This window comes from Chenopodium quinoa, unplaced genomic scaffold (assembly GCF_001683475.1).
Source record: "Chenopodium quinoa cultivar QQ74 unplaced genomic scaffold, ASM168347v1, whole genome shotgun sequence".
Lineage (NCBI taxonomy): Eukaryota > Viridiplantae > Streptophyta > Magnoliopsida > Caryophyllales > Amaranthaceae > Chenopodium > Chenopodium quinoa.
Window position 1 is genome coordinate 4,171,241 of NW_018742418.1, and position 17,378 is coordinate 4,188,618.

The 17,378-nt window shown below is 35.2% G+C and overlaps 2 protein-coding genes and 1 long non-coding RNA gene across 3 annotated transcripts; all 3 read right to left on the reverse strand.

The window, feature by feature from the left end:
* Positions 1 to 2,701: 2,701 nt before the first annotated feature.
* Positions 2,702 to 4,885, reverse strand: LOC110710039. Its single transcript, XR_002509094.1, has 3 exons — positions 4,147 to 4,885; positions 3,727 to 3,777; positions 2,702 to 2,745 (listed from the first exon to the last, which is right to left on the reverse strand). It is a non-coding gene; the product is annotated as an uncharacterized LOC110710039 (long non-coding RNA).
* Positions 4,886 to 5,920: 1,035 nt separating this feature from the next.
* Positions 5,921 to 11,658, reverse strand: LOC110710031 (glutamate-1-semialdehyde 2,1-aminomutase, chloroplastic-like). The gene is given in 5 exon segments (XM_021888295.1): positions 5,921 to 6,462; positions 6,465 to 7,305; positions 7,523 to 7,581; positions 7,584 to 7,695; positions 11,336 to 11,658. Coding segments are annotated over 5 exon segments (1,311 nt in total). The 5' UTR covers positions 11,411 to 11,658; the 3' UTR covers positions 5,921 to 6,238.
* Positions 11,659 to 14,745: 3,087 nt separating this feature from the next.
* On the reverse strand, positions 14,746 to 15,754 carry LOC110707162 (ALBINO3-like protein 1, chloroplastic). The gene is made up of 2 exons (XM_021885172.1): positions 15,097 to 15,754; positions 14,746 to 14,919 (listed from the first exon to the last, which is right to left on the reverse strand). Exons 1-2 carry the CDS (start codon positions 15,448 to 15,450, stop codon positions 14,761 to 14,763), a joined length of 513 nt encoding a protein of 170 aa, XP_021740864.1. The 5' UTR covers positions 15,451 to 15,754; the 3' UTR covers positions 14,746 to 14,760.
* Between the last annotated feature and the right edge of the window lie 1,624 nt (positions 15,755 to 17,378).

Below are 17,378 nucleotides of genomic sequence, written 5' to 3' on the forward strand. Positions count from 1 at the left end.
TCCATTACATTGTGATCCTTTCATCAACAATTTAAAATATGCATAATCTATGTTGCAAGTTTACTGCACACCCCTCCTTTCCTTCCATAAAATATTAAAATGGAAAAAGAAAAAAAAAAAATTGGAATCTCACCATCCCTTATAAGTACAGAATGGTTATTTGGAACCTTAGTCACCAAATTCTACCTGTAGCTACGGTTCTAGCTGTTAGAGTTGACAATTTTCAATCCCATTTGCACTAGATGTAACCTTGAAATGAGATCACATGCATTTGTTCAGGGATTGCATCAATACTAGAACTTTGTGGTCTAGAATCTTTGGTCTTAATTGTATGGATAAAGAGTTTAATTATATTTATTTTTTAATTCTAATTGGAAGGATGGATTAATTATAATCTTAATCTTAGCAATTCTTGGAAGACTATGTTTTCTTTTGCTTCGTGGCATATTTGGAGGACTAGAAATTACACCGTTTTTCAACTAGCCATGATTCACCCCTTACCTTGTTTAATAGATACAAGCTGAAATAAGAATCAACACAGATGGGGCATGGAAAAAGAATGGAAAGGCAGGTGCTGGCCTCGCACCGTGGCTAGAGCCGGTGATGGGTCCTGGTTTTTTGGCAATGCTTGGAAAATAAGAGCTAGGACATCTGCGGAAGCTGAGCTCCTTGCTATCCATGGTGGAAAATATTGTGATTCCCTTATTCTGTTGCTTATATATTGCCAACGTTTCAATAAGATATCCAGTAATGTGCAACAAATTATACGAAACCAAAACATGTTATAAATAACAAATAAGGCACCCGTGTGTACAATATCATGTTAGTTTCGGAATTAAAAGGCGGCTCTAGCAATCCTTCCATAATCCTTTTTTAACTTTGTAATCCCTTCTCCATGAACTCCCATCCTTGCTCCAGTTCAATAACTTTACAATCATTCATTTTTGTACCTACTTGAATAGCTCTGTTACCTATTAGCCTATTACACAACACGAAACAAACCCGTCAGCCGTAAATTTGTCTCACACAACTAATTACTTCCTCCCGTTTCTATTTAGTTGACACGTTCAATTTAGACACATATATTAAGCAGGAGGAGAGAGAGTGAGAGAGAGTGATAAAGCAAGTGGATAGCTAGTAAATTACAAAGTATAAAAGTTTACTCAAAAGGAAACGTGTCAACTAAAAAAAAAAAAAATTTCGAAAAAGAATATGTCAACTAAAAAAAAAACAGAGGTAAGTATGATATATTCAGTCATTAAACAATATGTCATCATAATAATCATAGATCTATCTATTAATAATAAAGGTAGCATAATTAATGCACGTCATGTCAACATGCAATGCTAATAGCACATAATAAAAAGTTTTCCCAATCTAAGTCGGATTATGAGTGTAAAATCAATCTTCCTCCTTACGCCCTGATTTAGGGGTGATTGAATAACTGGGACCATCAAGATAGAACTCAATTCCATAAAGATAGAGCCTTGAAGATGATTTCTAGTCCTTGTCTAACTAAATCATAATCATAAAGTTTAGTTCTATCTAAGTTTGTTCGGTAATTTTTAGAAAAAATGAGTTACTCTTCTAATCTTCATTGCAATGATAATACCAGTTATTTCGAGAACCCTAAAATTGAGACAACAATGAAAGAACAAAGAGCCTAGTGAGATAGTCACCGGTAATCACTCTCATTTTCATAGTCCAGCGTAAAACTACAGAAAAAAGAACCTAGGAAAAATCCAAATTTGAAGTTTTTTTGCAAGTAGTCACTGCTAAATCACCATATCCCTCTAATTTCACGGTGTAATGTAAAACTACAGTTGTATCGAAGGTTAGACCTTTGGCTTTTGGGACATTGTTGCTCATCATTTAGGCTAGACTTTTGGCTTTTGGCTAGAACAAGTTTGGATTAATCATTGTCCAAATGAGGTTGCTCCCTATGTACTCTCGGACACTTGTCCATTGATTAATAAATTGCTCGATGCATTCAACAACGAAAATTGCAGCATAAACCCTATAAAAATTGCACCTAAACAGCCGGGATAGACAGTAAGTATGAACCAGAATAATTTACTGAAATTGAACGAAGATTACAACCACACGGCCTTTTCCTAAGCTTAGACAGTACATAGGCCGTATGTTGTAATCTTCGTTGATACATAAGGCCGTATGTTGTAACAACGAACCATGCTTTCTAAAGTTTGACACACTAAGGCCGTATGTTGTAACAACGAACCATGCTTTCTAAAGTTTGACACACTATCATAATTCCCACCGACGACTATCATATCATGATGTAGTTCCACAGGTTGGTTCAGTCATGCATCAAAGTTTATTACTCAATATTTTTCTAGGTGAAACCCATTACATATGAGATAAATTTGATAATAGTGTAATGAATGAAAGTCAGTTTATAAAGAGAAAATAGAGGCAAAAAGTTAGATGCTTAGATAATATTAGCCTGGAAACTACCTTATAATCATAGCCACGTAGTCTGGTTGTCAATTCTTTCTCTGTTATTCCTTGTGCATCTGATGACGCGAACAATGCAACAGAATTGTTCAATCTCTCACAAAGAATTTTACACTGCTCCTGTAGTACAGAGGTATCCGTGCTGAAAGTTTTATGACCGTATACATCCAGTCTGCAGTGAGTTCCCATAGTTGAAAAAAAATGATGTGTGCCAATTCTCAGTCATGCCGGTTAGCAAGATATTTGCAAAAGGTTTTTCATCATCAAACACTGCAAAAATCCAAAGGGTACAATTAAGCTCAAGCCAGATGGAGTCACTTCTTATATATTATATAGAGAGCATTGTGATCTCAATGCATAACAGATAGGACATCCATATATATATGTCTTTACAAGTAGTCACAAAGTCAGACATCATAAGACGAACTTCTCTTATCAATTTGGCCTCCTCCCGAAGTTCCATAACCTCTTTGCTCAATTTATTTTTAACAAGACCTGATCTCAATGATTTTTCTGCATATACAGGTTATAGGTATCTATAAAAGTATATTATTTCATACAAGTATCATATAATTTGAGATCCTTATGTGTAATAGCTCCAAACAATGATTTGTTTGCCTTTCAAGGTTTTGAATATCTGGCTCATAATGATCTTTTGACAGAACCAACGAAGATTAACTCTGTTATATATATCTCACAAAGCAAAAACTAGCCTTTAAGTTAAACATATCATATAAAGTGATTAACTGCAGTGGATCCCTATAGTCAATCCCAACTCAATTTACATGAACCTTAGTTTCACTCTATCTCTAGTCTCCACCATTATCTGTTAAGAGTCAAGTGTAGTTGAACATTGACTCATTTTACCATTAATTATAAATGAGAAGTACTGCCATGTTCAAACAATCATACAGAAATTCTTGATCTTTATACATGCTAGTTATTATTCTCCAGGAATCGTACGTGAATTATCTTAAACAAACATTAAATTAATAAATCAAACAAGAAAAAATTGGCAACAAGAAAGATTATCATACACAATAATAAGTTAATTAGATTTTACAATGTAATTGTAAAATGGCAATAAATTTGAAACAGGAATCGGTTTTGTTTACGTTGATACTCCACTAAAATGAACCAGAGGATCAGAGTACTTGATACACAGCTATACTGGACATTTAAAGCTAAATAATAGCAAAATAGTATAAACCATTTTAACAAGAACAATATCAATTCCTATACTTTCTTAACCTCAGCTTGAGTAACAATCGCTCCACAAACAACATATTCACATTTCAAGACCTGCAGATCAATTCATCACCACAAATAGAAACCTATCATTTTACAGTATAACTTTGAGCAGCAATTCTGTATAGAGCAATAATACAGCTAGAATGGGAAAATGAGCAAAGTGCAATTAAGAGGAATGAATTTCTGAAAGCAAAAGAAAAGGTAATACTTTCTTGAAGTCCAAAATTTTCAACAGGGTACAAAATGCATATAGGCTAAATTTATTTATTTTACACACATTTGATCATCCTATTCTTTCCATAGTTGTAGTCTTGTAGAGAGAGTACATAACAGCAAATTCAGGAAGGATATTAAAAAAGTGAAGTTATATCATGAGTTTTCAGTGAAAGACAGAAAGAGCCAACTGGTCTAAATACTTACAAGCTTCTCCATTCAATCGATAGGCAGCTTTGGGCATGAACAATCAATCACCACAACTACAAATTCACAAAATAATGAAGAGCAAGTTATAGTGATTACCAAATTTTACAACTAAAACACATTGAGCAAATATAGATTACCATAAAATAATTAAAGGCAAATGATATAATTCTATCAAAGTCAGTAGGCACCATTAATAACTTGAATGAGTACCTGCTGAAGGTGTCCAATCAACAAGATCATAGTATAGCTGCATAATTTGACAGTGCAAGCCACACCCTGATACTTTTATCTATTTAAGTAACATAGCTCGATTTTTTACGACAACAATGTCTCTTGCATACCTTACATACAATCCACTCTAGATTCATAAACATTTGACATCAAATATCATTTCCATTGCTATCTCAACAATATAATAATATACTCCATATCATTTCAACACTATTGTATATGGAAATTATTAGGACTTCTTTATTATAATATCACAGAAAAATCTACAGTTTAATTTTGGAGCAGCAAATTATAAAAGGAAAACAAAGAGTTGACTTCCTAGATGTTAAATAGTACTCCTAGTATCAAGAATCGATAGTTGGCAACAACTAATCTATGTGGTTTAAAAATTCAAAAGGAAAACAAATACTCCCTCCATTTCGTATTAATCGCAACAGTAGGGCTTGCACAAAGTTTTAGGAAATTTATAGGGTAGGGATCATATGGTGAATTTTTTAATATAAAGTATAGTTAGTGAGACTGTGAGAATATATTTTATTGTTAGTAGGAGAGAGATATATAATAAAAAAAAGTAGTATAAGTGGGGTTTGTAAGAGAGAAACAATTAAATATTTATGCAAGTGGGGTAAGTGAGAGAGAGAATAATAAAATAGTAGTGGGTCCTTACTAAAATAGGAAGTGTTGCAACTATTATGAAACGGATGTAAAAGAAAAGTGTTGCGATTATTACGAAACGGAGGGAGTAGTTGACTTCCACTGATGAGAAAAAGAAGATGTCGGAATATAATATTAGTAGAAGAAACTCCATCAGAAAATGGGTCACTCTGTGCAACAAAGAAGCTGAAGAGAGAAAAATATACAAAGAATCATATTTCATCACACAACATCACATAATAAGGCTGGAGCTTTTCTTATAAAGAATTCCAACATACCCAACTCAACTAAACCATAATCCAACATACCCAACTCAACTACTTAAGAAATATTAAACTGAATGCAATAATTCTGCAAATAAAATAATCACAACAAATAAATAAAGAAACAACTCCTAAATTTCTATAGTAAGAAACTAAGAATAAAACTATAAAAACAGGGAGGAAATCAGCAGCAATTGAACCACCACCACTGTAATCCAGTCCCAACCATAAAAGCCGCAATTGTTACAAAAAAATAAAAAAAAAAACCCTAAAATTAATGTAAAGTAGCAATAATCAATTAATCACATTTCTAAAATCAAAATTATTCACTTTAATTAACTCTATAATTTAAAGGAAACCTTAGACCTTATACAAGCAAAAACGGCTACTTTAGGTTTTGAAACATCAGACGGCAGCACCAACAACAGCACCGCTAATACTCCTTCCATAAACGCCACCCTGCAGAGTTGAAACCAGCACCAGTGTTAATTTCTATTTTTCAAACGCCGCTTGAAAGCTCCACAAACAACAACCATAAACAATGCATAACAAAAGCCAAGAAAGAAAGCAAACAGGAAAGCCATTAAAGGCACACACCAGGGAACTAAAGAAAGGAAGAGGAATAAGACAGCTAAGAAGGGGAAACCTCTGTAAAACCCAACTTCTCAGCTTTATAAAGTTTTTAGATTAAACAACTATTTTCTCTTCTCAAGTAGTTACATACATGACTCCCTTTAATGATAAGGATTCAAGAGAACATTCGCAAATAAACTTAACTATTGATTACAAATATTAAGAAGATACACTAGAAAATACAACTTACAAGAGAGACAACAGGATAATAGAAAATACAACCACATTTATTAGAAGCAATGTCTGATACAGGTTATCAACTAAACAAAGCTACAAAACTGGAGACCACGAGGTAAAGAATCAGCGTCCTATATCTCTCGGAAAACCTTCTCAGCTGCTGCTATTGTTTGTTGAATATCTTCAGTAGTATGAGCCAAGCTAGTAAATCCAGCTTCAAACTGTGAAGGGGCAAAGTAGACTCCTTCCTCTAACATTCCCCTATAGAAGCGGCCAAACTTTGCAGTGTCACTTCTCTTTGCATCCTCAAAGCTGTATACAGGCCCATCAGTGAAGAAAAACCCAAACATTCCCTGATATATCCACCACACATTGCATGCCCAGCCTTCTTCCCAGCATCAAGGAGTCCTTGTGTAAGTTCACCAGTAATCTTGTCCAAGTATTCATAGCTTCCTGGTTGCATCAATCGTTTGAGTGTATGTATCCCGGCGGTCATTGCCAATGGGTTTCCACTGAGAGTACCAGCCTGATACATTGGCCCAGCAGGTGCAACCATCTCCATAATATCCCTTCTCCCTCCATAAGCACCAACAGGAAGGCCGCCACCTATGACTTTCCCCAGTGTTGTAAGATCAGGCGTAATCTTGAAGTACTCTTGTGCACCACCATAAGATAAACGGAATCCAGTCATAACCTCATCGAAGATCAAGAGAGTTCCATTTTCTTTGGAGATTTCACGGAGGGCTTCAAGGAAGCCAGGGTTTGGAGGAATAAAACCTGAGTTTCCGACAACAGGTTCTAGGATTATGGCAGCAATTTCTCCTTTGTTAGCCTCAAAGAGACTTTTCACAGTTTCAAGGTCATTATATGGAGAAGTTAGGGTGTCTGAGGTGGCAGACTTTGGTACACCTGGAGAGTCTGGAAGCCCTAGAGTAGCAACACCACTTCCTGCCTTCACAAGAAATGGGTCTGCATGGCCATGGTAGCAACCCTCAAACTTGATAATCTTCTGTCTGCCAGTGAATGCACGGGCCAGACGTAGAACACCCATACATGCTTCCGTGCCTGAGTTTACAAATCGGACCATTTCAATGCTAGGAACAGCTGATATCACCAACTCAGCCAGAGTATTCTCAAGAAGACAAGGAGCACCAAAACTTGTCCCTTTCTTCATAGTTTCAGCCAGGGCTGCAAGTACCTGTTAGTATTGGGAGAACAATGATAATTAGGTACAAGCATAACTATCTGGTTATGTTAACCTATGCATTAACACTAGCTGATGTCGGGACCAAAAAATTGGTACCCAGTACCAAATAGCATTACAATTTATAATACAAATAACATTAAGTAAAACCAGATGCTCAGTTTTCAGAGGATGACATATCAGAAATTGTATTCCGGAGAAAAAATGAAACCTCATCGTCAGCATGACCAATAATAGCAGGTCCCCATGAGCCAACATAGTCAATATATCATTGCCATCTATATCCCACATGTGAGAACCCTTGACAGAGTCTACCACTATAGGCTGTCCACCAACTGACTTGAAGGCACGGACAGGGGAATTTACACCTCCAGGCATCAACTCCTGCAATTCATATGAAAACATCTTTAGAATCAGAAGGATAACTTTGCAATCAGGTGTTGTATGAATATTGAAAATTTGCCAAGCTAAATAGCGATAAAAATAACATCTTTAAAAAACAAAAGACACTAAATAACGAAGTCCACTAAACAGCCAGCCTCAACACCTCATTCAGCACAATATTCAATGGTAAAAAAAATAAAATAAAAAATCAGATCCAAGGTGAAGTCCATAAACTCTGCAGGAAGTAGAATCTACTTAGAGTTTCTAATAAACAGAAAGGGCTTTAGGTTTGTTGGCTTAGGTAATCAACACAAAAATTTCTTTTCTCTAGCAAATAATTCCTTAAATCCTCCAAGAATCAATTTAAATGGTAAAATCTAGCAGTGCAGTACACCCAGGCTACTGGCTCGGTTAATTTCTGTTCCAATCAAAGGATATTTTGGTACACAGCTACTTCTGTTCTAGTCGAAGTTTTTCAGGGACTATCATTGGGTACTTGAAAATTCTAAGATACATCAGTTAGCGTACCCCATCAGCTAATCATATCCCATTCAAAGGATACTTGAAAAGTTCAAGTGTGCTCCATTAGTGTTTATTGTTTAAGATTTCTTCCAGCAATACTTACTCCAACAAGTTAGCCACCAAATGCTTTATGCTACATCATAATTATTTTTATAGCAGATAACAATGCTGATATGGAAAAAAGATACCACATTATAATAGATACCACCCTGTTCCAGCGGCTCATAATGTTAAGATGACAACATAAAAGGCAAAAGGTGCAAAGCGCCCTTGTCATATTTGCTACAAATGAGGTTGTAATGAGGATTTCATCCAAAGCATACTACTGTAAACAATCATTACAAAAGCATCCTTGATCCCATCTATCTAGATATCTCATCATCTAACATTTCCAACAAACTGAAGAATCCTTTTCAAGAAGAAACGAATAAATGGGGCCCAACTTAAAACATCATAAAGAAATACAATATACAGTACTTATCAGTTCAACGCCTCCAACCCTAGCAATTGACAATCATGACTCTACAAATAAGAATACAAAGGTTCATACCCAAAGATGCATCACTAATTACCCAAGTGCAGGGGACAAAGCTCATCTCTTATTACCTTCTGCGCATACTGAAGGAGTTCAATTTTATCATATACAGGTTCATGCTAGAGTCTTAATACCACCACCAACCCAACAACTATTCCATTTTCTAGGGGATAAATTATGTAATAGTAACAGAAATGGAACAGAGAAGATTGGGAAGTATTTTGAGATTCTCTCAGCCAGGAATCACAGATGCAGATGGGATAGGGTGATCTGGGTGAAGACAGCTCAACCTAAACATCAGTTCATTGATTGGCTAGCCATTCAGCATAGATTGAAGACTAGAGACATGTTGCATATTCAACTGCAACAGGATAAGAAGTGTCTACTATGTGCAGATTTTGATGAGTCACATAGTCATATTTTTTTCAACGTAATTACAACAGCAGGATATGGCAGCATATCAGAGCTTGGATTGGTTTTGGGCCACAAAGCATCCAGCTGGATACCATTGTTAAAGCTTGCAGCAGGGTAGAATATAGCTTCCAGAGAAACTTGGTAAATACTTGGATTCTGGCAGTCATGTATCAAATTTGGAGGGTCAGGAACATAGCATATTGGGAGAGTAAAATCATGAACATCCCCAACATTGTACAGTCCATTAGATGTGACATAAAGCATAGATTGTTAGCTCTAGGAGGCCAAAAGCTAAATGTAAAACATAGAGAATGGCTTGAAAGCCTTACTGTATAGTTTTCTTTGTATAGGTGTTTTGGGCTAATTAGCCTGCATAGAGGGCCTTGGGGGGTTAACTTGTAATCTGATTTTTGAAGTAATAAAATTCTTGCTTGCTTACCCCAAAGAAAATTAAAAATAAAATAAAATAAAATAAAATAAAATAAAGAGAAAATGAATCAATGGAACATGGATGCTAAACATACTATCAATATTCCACATTTCATTAACGGTTTTTTCACCATATACCCCTGAGTTTTTTTTGTTTATTCACCATATACCCCTGAACTTTTTTAAGTTCATCATGTACCCCAAGTTTTCACAAAAATACATCATATACCCTTGATGATTAATGATTCTTAACTTCGTCAGTCATTAGGATTAATTATGACCAGAAACCACCCTAAATAAATTCCCCTACACCCAAAACCACTCACATTCCTTACTACCACCCCAAAACGACCCCAAATTTCCTTTTCTCATCCTCAAAATCAATCATACAGATATGGTTATGGAGATTTGGAGTGGTTTCGGGGGGTTAAAGAAAAGAGAGGAGTGGTTTCAAGGATGGGGGGGGGGAATCTAAGGTAGTTTCGATGCATAATTAACTAAATTCTACTCATCTTGTTGTCATTAGGGATATATGGTGAATTTTTGAAACAACTCAGGAGTATAAGGTGAATTTGAAAATTTTCAGGGGTATATGGTGAATAAACAAAAAACTCAGGGGTATATAGTGAAAAAACCGTTTCATTAAACATTTCAATGCTTCATGTAAGAAACATGTATTATTACCCTAATAATTCCCATTTCACCACTGTAATTATTTTGTTTTCTTTTTTTTCCCCCTAAAACGAGTTGTTGATGCAGATGTTTAAATCATTTGTTCATTAATATGGGATTTTTGGATTACTTAATCCACTCAACAATTAGCTTTCTCTCACTTTTATAAGAGCAATTTTGATGTCAAGAACAATTAGCAGGGGTAATGACTTCTCCACACCATGACACTCACAACATCCACACGAGACAAATTGTACACCAAATTCCATTCATTTACACCAGAATCAAAATCCTTTAACCTCCAAAACTTCAACACATAATCTCCTTCTTTATACAACTCAATAAAATGAATATACCCTCCAGTCCCAAACATGTTTCGTTTGTCATCCAAATTCAGAGCATTATGTGGCTTCCTACACCCCTTAGGAAGTGGAATAAACCGACATCGAGCCTTCTCCTCCTCGTTCTCATCACCGCGAAAAGGGTCATCATCATCCCAACTAATCACCCCACAACTTAAATCAACCCAAAATAAACGTCCAGCAAACTCAAACACCTCTTCAGAATCCCAAATTCAGAGCATTATGTCTCGTGTGGATGTTGTGGTTAAAAAACAGTTGTATTATAGGAATTTAATCAGTGAATATTAATTTTACACCATCATTAAATAGCAATTAAAAGTCTGTAAACTCTGTGGTCCGAATACATAACTCCCCTACAATGGTTAATCGTACCACGCACGATTGAGATACCCTAGTTTCATTAAAATTTTCAATGCTTCATCAACCATATGCCCATAAGCTTAACATAAATTATAACCAGTCTACTAAGAGTCGATTATTCTAGTTAAAACCAATGCCAAAAGATGGGTAGGTTACGTGAACCAAAAATTAACCAAGATAGCAAAGCAAAACATTCCCAAATCTCAAATTACATAGCACGCAAATTCAACAATTAAGTAATAAATCACAAGTTAACGATCCCAATTCTCAAAATTAACGAACCCAATTCTCAAAATTATGAACAATCAACAAAAATCACAATTAGAGAGAGATGAGTAATCAAAACCTTGGCTTTAGCAAAAGCTTCTTCAGATTTTTGAAGGGTGTAAGACTTCTTCTTCTCATCAACAGAAACAGTCATTTTAACAACAAGAGGAGAATGGGAGCGAAGAGGGTGCTTAGATTTGGAAGAAGATGGTTTAATGGCGGAAAGCTTTGATGGCCATGTGATACCTACTCCTCTGCAACACCTGCCATGGCTGCCTTTTAGCTTTCTCTCTCCTTGCGATTGCAGGAAGTCAAGATAAGGAATGAGATGAGCCACTTTCTTCACCAAAAAGATACAAGATGAATACGACGAAGCTTCAATAGAGTTTGCTGATTTTGTAAATTGGGCTTTCTTTTATTGTAATGTTGGGTTGGTATTTGTTTAGGCCGGTTACAAACGAAGTGAGTATATTTTTCACTTTTTTTTGTTAATAGTTGCAATTCATTATTCATGATAATTGAAGATTCTCTCTCGTCATAATTTTCTTGCTTGAATAGTTGCCTTATGGATAGTGATAGGGGTGAGAACGAACAAATATAAGATACCCTGAATCGCCGAATCGAAACTGAAACTTGTACAATAGGTTCTAGTTTCAGGTAGCAAAATAGGAAACTTGTTGCAATAGGTTTCGATTCAGGTTTTCAATTTTTTGTAACCCTTGTAACTTAATACCAATTCATACTCCCTCTATTCCAATATTGCATTTGTTCTAAAATTTCTATTTCTATTATTTTATTAAATAATTATTTTGCTATAATATACCTGTTAAATCGAGTGACAATAAATATTGTACATCAATTGTGTAGATACCTGTATTAGAATGACAAAAAGTTATCCCGAGATAAATAAAAGTTATTCAATATGATAAAAGTTATTTATGTTTTATTTATAAAGTTGCTCTTAAGTAAAAAAATCAAATCTCAATAGGAAAAAATATCTAATTGTATTAAAATTACCCCAAATAAGTTTTTTTTCTTTTAAATGTAGAAATCCTGTCTCTTTAAAATCAATCAAGGGCACATTATATATACGAAATACTATTAATTTCTTGATTTAGAAACACGAAAGAAATTCGATTATAATGTATTAATCCTTTATTTGTGCATACAACATAGAATAAACCTACTAAAATTGCAATTAAGTAACTCCAATCTAATTCCTTAAAAAAAAAAAAAAAATCTCCAATCTAAAGATGTTTCACAAGAAACTAGGCACAAAATAATCTACCGTCATCCTAGCTCTTGTTTTTTCATCTACCCCCTCTAACAAAGGCACCCTTTTGTCCCTCTTTCTTAGTTTAGGATCATAAACATCAATAAAGAAATCCTTAACACTTAGATTACGCGACGATGTCGTCAATAATATCATCTTGCCATCTTTAATCTCCGGAGTTAGAACGAAGTCTTCATTGATATCGAGTCCATCAATGAATGCAAAACAAGTTCATGAATTTACGACGTCGTACTCCTCCATAACCCACATCACCACACCTTTATTACCGATCCTTGAACCGCAGGCAGCACCCACACAAAGCATCTCCGCCTTCGGGTTTGTTTCACTAGGAGTATTACTAGTGCAAGGCGAAGAGATAAAATCAAACTTCTTTTGTCGATATTAAACCTTACTATCAAATTATCACAATCTACTAGCCAATGTAACGCACCATTCAATACAACAGACTTGCTTCGTATCGACGTTAATCCAAACAATTCCGTATCCATAACCTTCTAAGCACAATCACCTTCATCTCTAACTGTCATGACTTCCGCTGTAATTTTAGCACTAAGACCATGTCGATAACCTAACCTAACCACTTTTAATAGTCCAGTCTTGGAACCGTAACCCAACCCATGGTCAAGGTCCAGCCACGGAAATGTATTCATTTCTTCATGAAGGACCAAACAACGCCTCGTGATCGTATTCACAAGCCGGAACGTATCTAACCACGAATAAGGACGACTAGAATTGCGAACCAACAACAGTACGAAACCATTGCAAGAAGCCACAATTTCTCTAAAATCTAAGTTATAGAAACGAAACTCGTTTATTAGGTGATCATCAGGAATATAGTCAATCAAGGTGTAAGAATTTGCTACACCATTATAAGCTAAGAAAGTTGTATTTTTGGATGAATTATTATTATAATTATTGTTGATGTGGGATTGGACTAAACTAGGGAATATAGGGTCACAAAAAAATATTGTCAAGTTTATGGGTATTGTGTGACAAAGGTTGACGACATTGTAACATTTTGGTAACTGGAAGTTTACTAGCAATATTTACAAGAATTTCAGTAGGCAATTGTTGTAACTTTGTGCCTAGTGATATTTGTGATTTTTTTGATGTCTTTTTTCCCTTGCTTGAAACTCGAAATACTCGTGCCAGCCACCATGCTTATACTATAGAGTTTTCTTAATCTCTTTCTTCTCGTGCTTGAGACTCGAACTACTCGTGCCACCATGCTTATATTATTGATTTTTCTTAGGTGTATTGGTTTGATGGAGGAAAAACTTTGGTAAATTAAAAAAATATGTGTTAGATTGGTTTTTAATCGAGGTTTTATGGTTTTGATGGGTAATTTATAAGAAGCAGTTTAACGAAAAACAAAACAGTTTTATTAAGATATATTTTAGGAAATATTTAGGAACATATTAGATTTGGTGAATATTAAGATTCACTAGGATATATTTTCCCATAATTATGTCTAGTTTCTTTTGCTAGCTGTACACGTTTTACAAACTCTTAAATGGACCTGGTTCACACTAATTTATTGTGGACCACTAACATGAGAGACACTATGATTGTTTTAAAAAGGTCACTATATTAAAATAAATTAAAGGTTATTATGTTGAAATAAAAGTCATTTTGGTATTATAAAGGCTATAAGAGGTTATTTTTTTTAATGAAATTTTTTTATATACAGAACAATATGAATGATAAAGTTCACTATGCTAAAGTTATAGTCACTATGTTTAATATAATGTCGTACTTCAGCTTCACGATAATATTAAAGGTCATATAAGTTTTAAAAAAGGTTGTCATGTTAAAAATAAAGTTACTACGTTAAAATTAGGGTCATTATGATCAATATAATTTTAATGTGTGCGTATAAATCTCACGTCGGCCAGGTCCAGGCCAATTTTTTTGAAAGTGTAGTACTCATGCTTTAGACCAGGTTATAGAAAAAAATTAAATTATATAGTAACATGAAAGTACGAAACTATGAAAATATACTCCAATTAAATCTAATAAGCCCACTCCACCTAACCAACTAGCTTTAGTGAACTTGATTCTTTTCCTGTTCAGTCTGTTCCAAACTCTATTGTTTAATTGTTTGTAATATAAATGCCTTTACATACTAGCATCACAAAATGAACAACATTTTACATGAAACACTCAATAAAATTTCTCTCCTAATTTCAATATTCATTTAACAAGACATTTCATCTTCCAAAAATAACCAAGATATCAACACAAATAAAAAAATGTACCTGTTTCTTGGACAAAGGAAATGTGGCCGCCTTAACCAGCACAGTTAGCAATATAATTGCAAACCCATAAGCATACGGTACATGTAATGTTGTCAATCCATCCTTCAACACCTAACACAGATAAACTCAAGTCTCAAACAGTAGGTCTTGTATACGACACGTGCATCAATTCACTTTTCCAAAACTTCGTGTGATTAAGCATCTTGTATACAATACACCCGTTGTAAGGCGTTCACCACCATACTAATAAACCAAAAACTCACAATCAAAACCAAACCTTTTTAGTACCTTAAGAACAGTTTCCATGGTAGAAGTAATCCCAGAAAGCCAATCTCCATTTTGTTTGGTAGTAGTATTGGAAGCATCAACAACATCAGAATTAGCAACAGCAGCATCAGCAATGGTGTAAAGAATTCCTTCAGCTCTACCAAACAGTTCTTTGACAGTGCCCTCGAAAAATTCCGGGTCGGGTAATTGACCCGAGTTCAAGAACCCGAACTTAGCAACGACAACAAGTGGGGTTCGATGATTTTGGTGCGGAAAATGGGTTCGGTGAAAGAAGGGGGTTTGGAGGGTCCGAATTCGAGATGGGTACGGGTGGAAAATGGGTTTGAGTCCGAGAGGAGAGAGAAAAGTTGACATTTTTAGTGGGATTGAAGAGGGTTTTTTGATAAACCCTAGAAAGTTGGGATTGAATTTACAGAGAAAGACAGAAAGAAAGGAAGGTGAAGAAGATAGACAGGATATTTTTGTGAGAGAGAAAGTAGTGCAAATTTTGTGATTTTTTTTGCTGAAATTGGTGAGCTGAATAGGGGGGTGAAAATGGGTGTTAGGGTGTATGGCCACGTGCAGCTGGGATTTTGGTTAATAAAACAAGTGCAATTTCACTCGAGTTGACTTATACTCAAAATTTCGGACTTGTTTTAAGAGTTGAGTTGAGTTGAGTATAATCTTACTCGATTCAATATTTATAAGCAATTAGATGTAAATGGTTTTGGTGAACAATAATAATCTTCTGAGTTAATTACATAATTAGGCCTTCACTTCTTAGTTTTTTCACTTTTTGGGTACTCATTTTTTTCCACTCTTTGAGTACTCTAACCTAAATTCCGGCCAACTAACCTGCCACTAACTCACCGTTAACTCAAGGTAATTAAAAATTAATTATTTTTAAGAAAAAACCAAACTTCATTAAATTAGGTACCAAGTAAAACTAGGCATGGGTCGGGCTGGCCTGCAAGCGACACGGGCATGGCACGCTTAAGGCTCGGCACGGCATGAGCCCGCTAGAGGCCCGAAACGGCACGAGGAACGAAGGGTGGGCCGTGGGCCGTGCCGTGAACAAAATTTTAAAAAATCAGGCATGAACCCGGCACGAGTCCGCGGGCGGCCAAGAATTTTGGCCCGCCAGCATGAGCAACAGCTCTTTTTTAACGGCCATTTTCCAACCGCTTTATTTTAACAGCTACTTTTTTTTTTAATTCTACCGGCTACTTTTTGGTATTCTAACGGCTACTTTTTCTAATTCTCTATAATTACATCACCTCATCATCCATTTCTTTCCACAATTCATCAACTCATCTATTCTCAAACTCTTATTCTCTAATCTCTTATAATTTTTAATTCTCTAATCCCCTCAAATCTCAATTATCGAAATTCTTAAAAAAAAAAAAAATAAATAAAAATTCGTGAAATTATTAATTTTTTTAATTAATTGTGGTATTTTTAATCATGGCATCAAACACGAACCCCTCCTCCGTCCTCCTCTAGGAAAGCCAAATCAAAACGTACTAGTAGTAGTAGAGAATCACCAAATCCAAACACTTTAATGCCCCCCTTCCCCGGCCATTTCGAACACTTCAATCCCCTTCCCCCAACCCTCAACCATGGGAGGATACGATCAATTTTGCAATATACAACATTGGAATATGCCTAGTTCGTGATTTCAACCAAACCAATTCTCACCTCACTTTTACGGCTCAAAACATGATTTTGTTTATCAAACTAGCCAAATGAGCCAAACATATACCGCGGGGTCTAGTGAACATTCCATCGAAAATAATGTTGAAAATGTTAATACCTAAATTCCAAACCCATTAGAACAAATGAACAATGGTGTATCGAAGAGGAAATGGCCGCTAAGACGAACCGAAAGAGTAAGGTTTGGAATTTGCTGAATTTGGTGAGATGAAAGGGGAGGGTGAAAATGGGTGTATGGCCACGTGCAGCTGGGATTTTGATTGATAAAACAAGTGCAATTTGACTGGAGTTGACTTAGACTTGAAAATTCGACTTATTTTAGGAGTTAAGTTAACTCGACTCAATATCCATAAGCAATTAGATGTAAATTGTTTTGGTGGACAAAGATTGAACAATAATAATCTTCTTAAATTTGCATTAAATTCTTTGTTTTAGATTGGTAAAAAAAAAAATGGAAATTAATCCAGCACTTAGGGTCCGTTTGGTATCGTTGTGTTTTATGTTTTTTTGGTTTTTATTTTTTCAAAATACATGATATGTGTCATATAATGAATCAAAATTGGTCACATGGTCATTACACGAGTCTTGAA

What these genes read in the sequence shown, in the direction of transcription:
- LOC110707162 (XM_021885172.1), bottom strand. Translation starts at nt 15,450, where the DNA reads ATGTCAACTTTTCTCTCTCCTCTCGGACTCAAACCCATTTTCCACCCG. An exon ending in CCATGGAAACTGTTCTTAAG is followed by an intron (nt 14,920 to 15,096) that starts GTACTAAAAAGG and finishes TATCTGTGTTAG; the next exon opens with GTGTTGAAGGATGGATTGAC.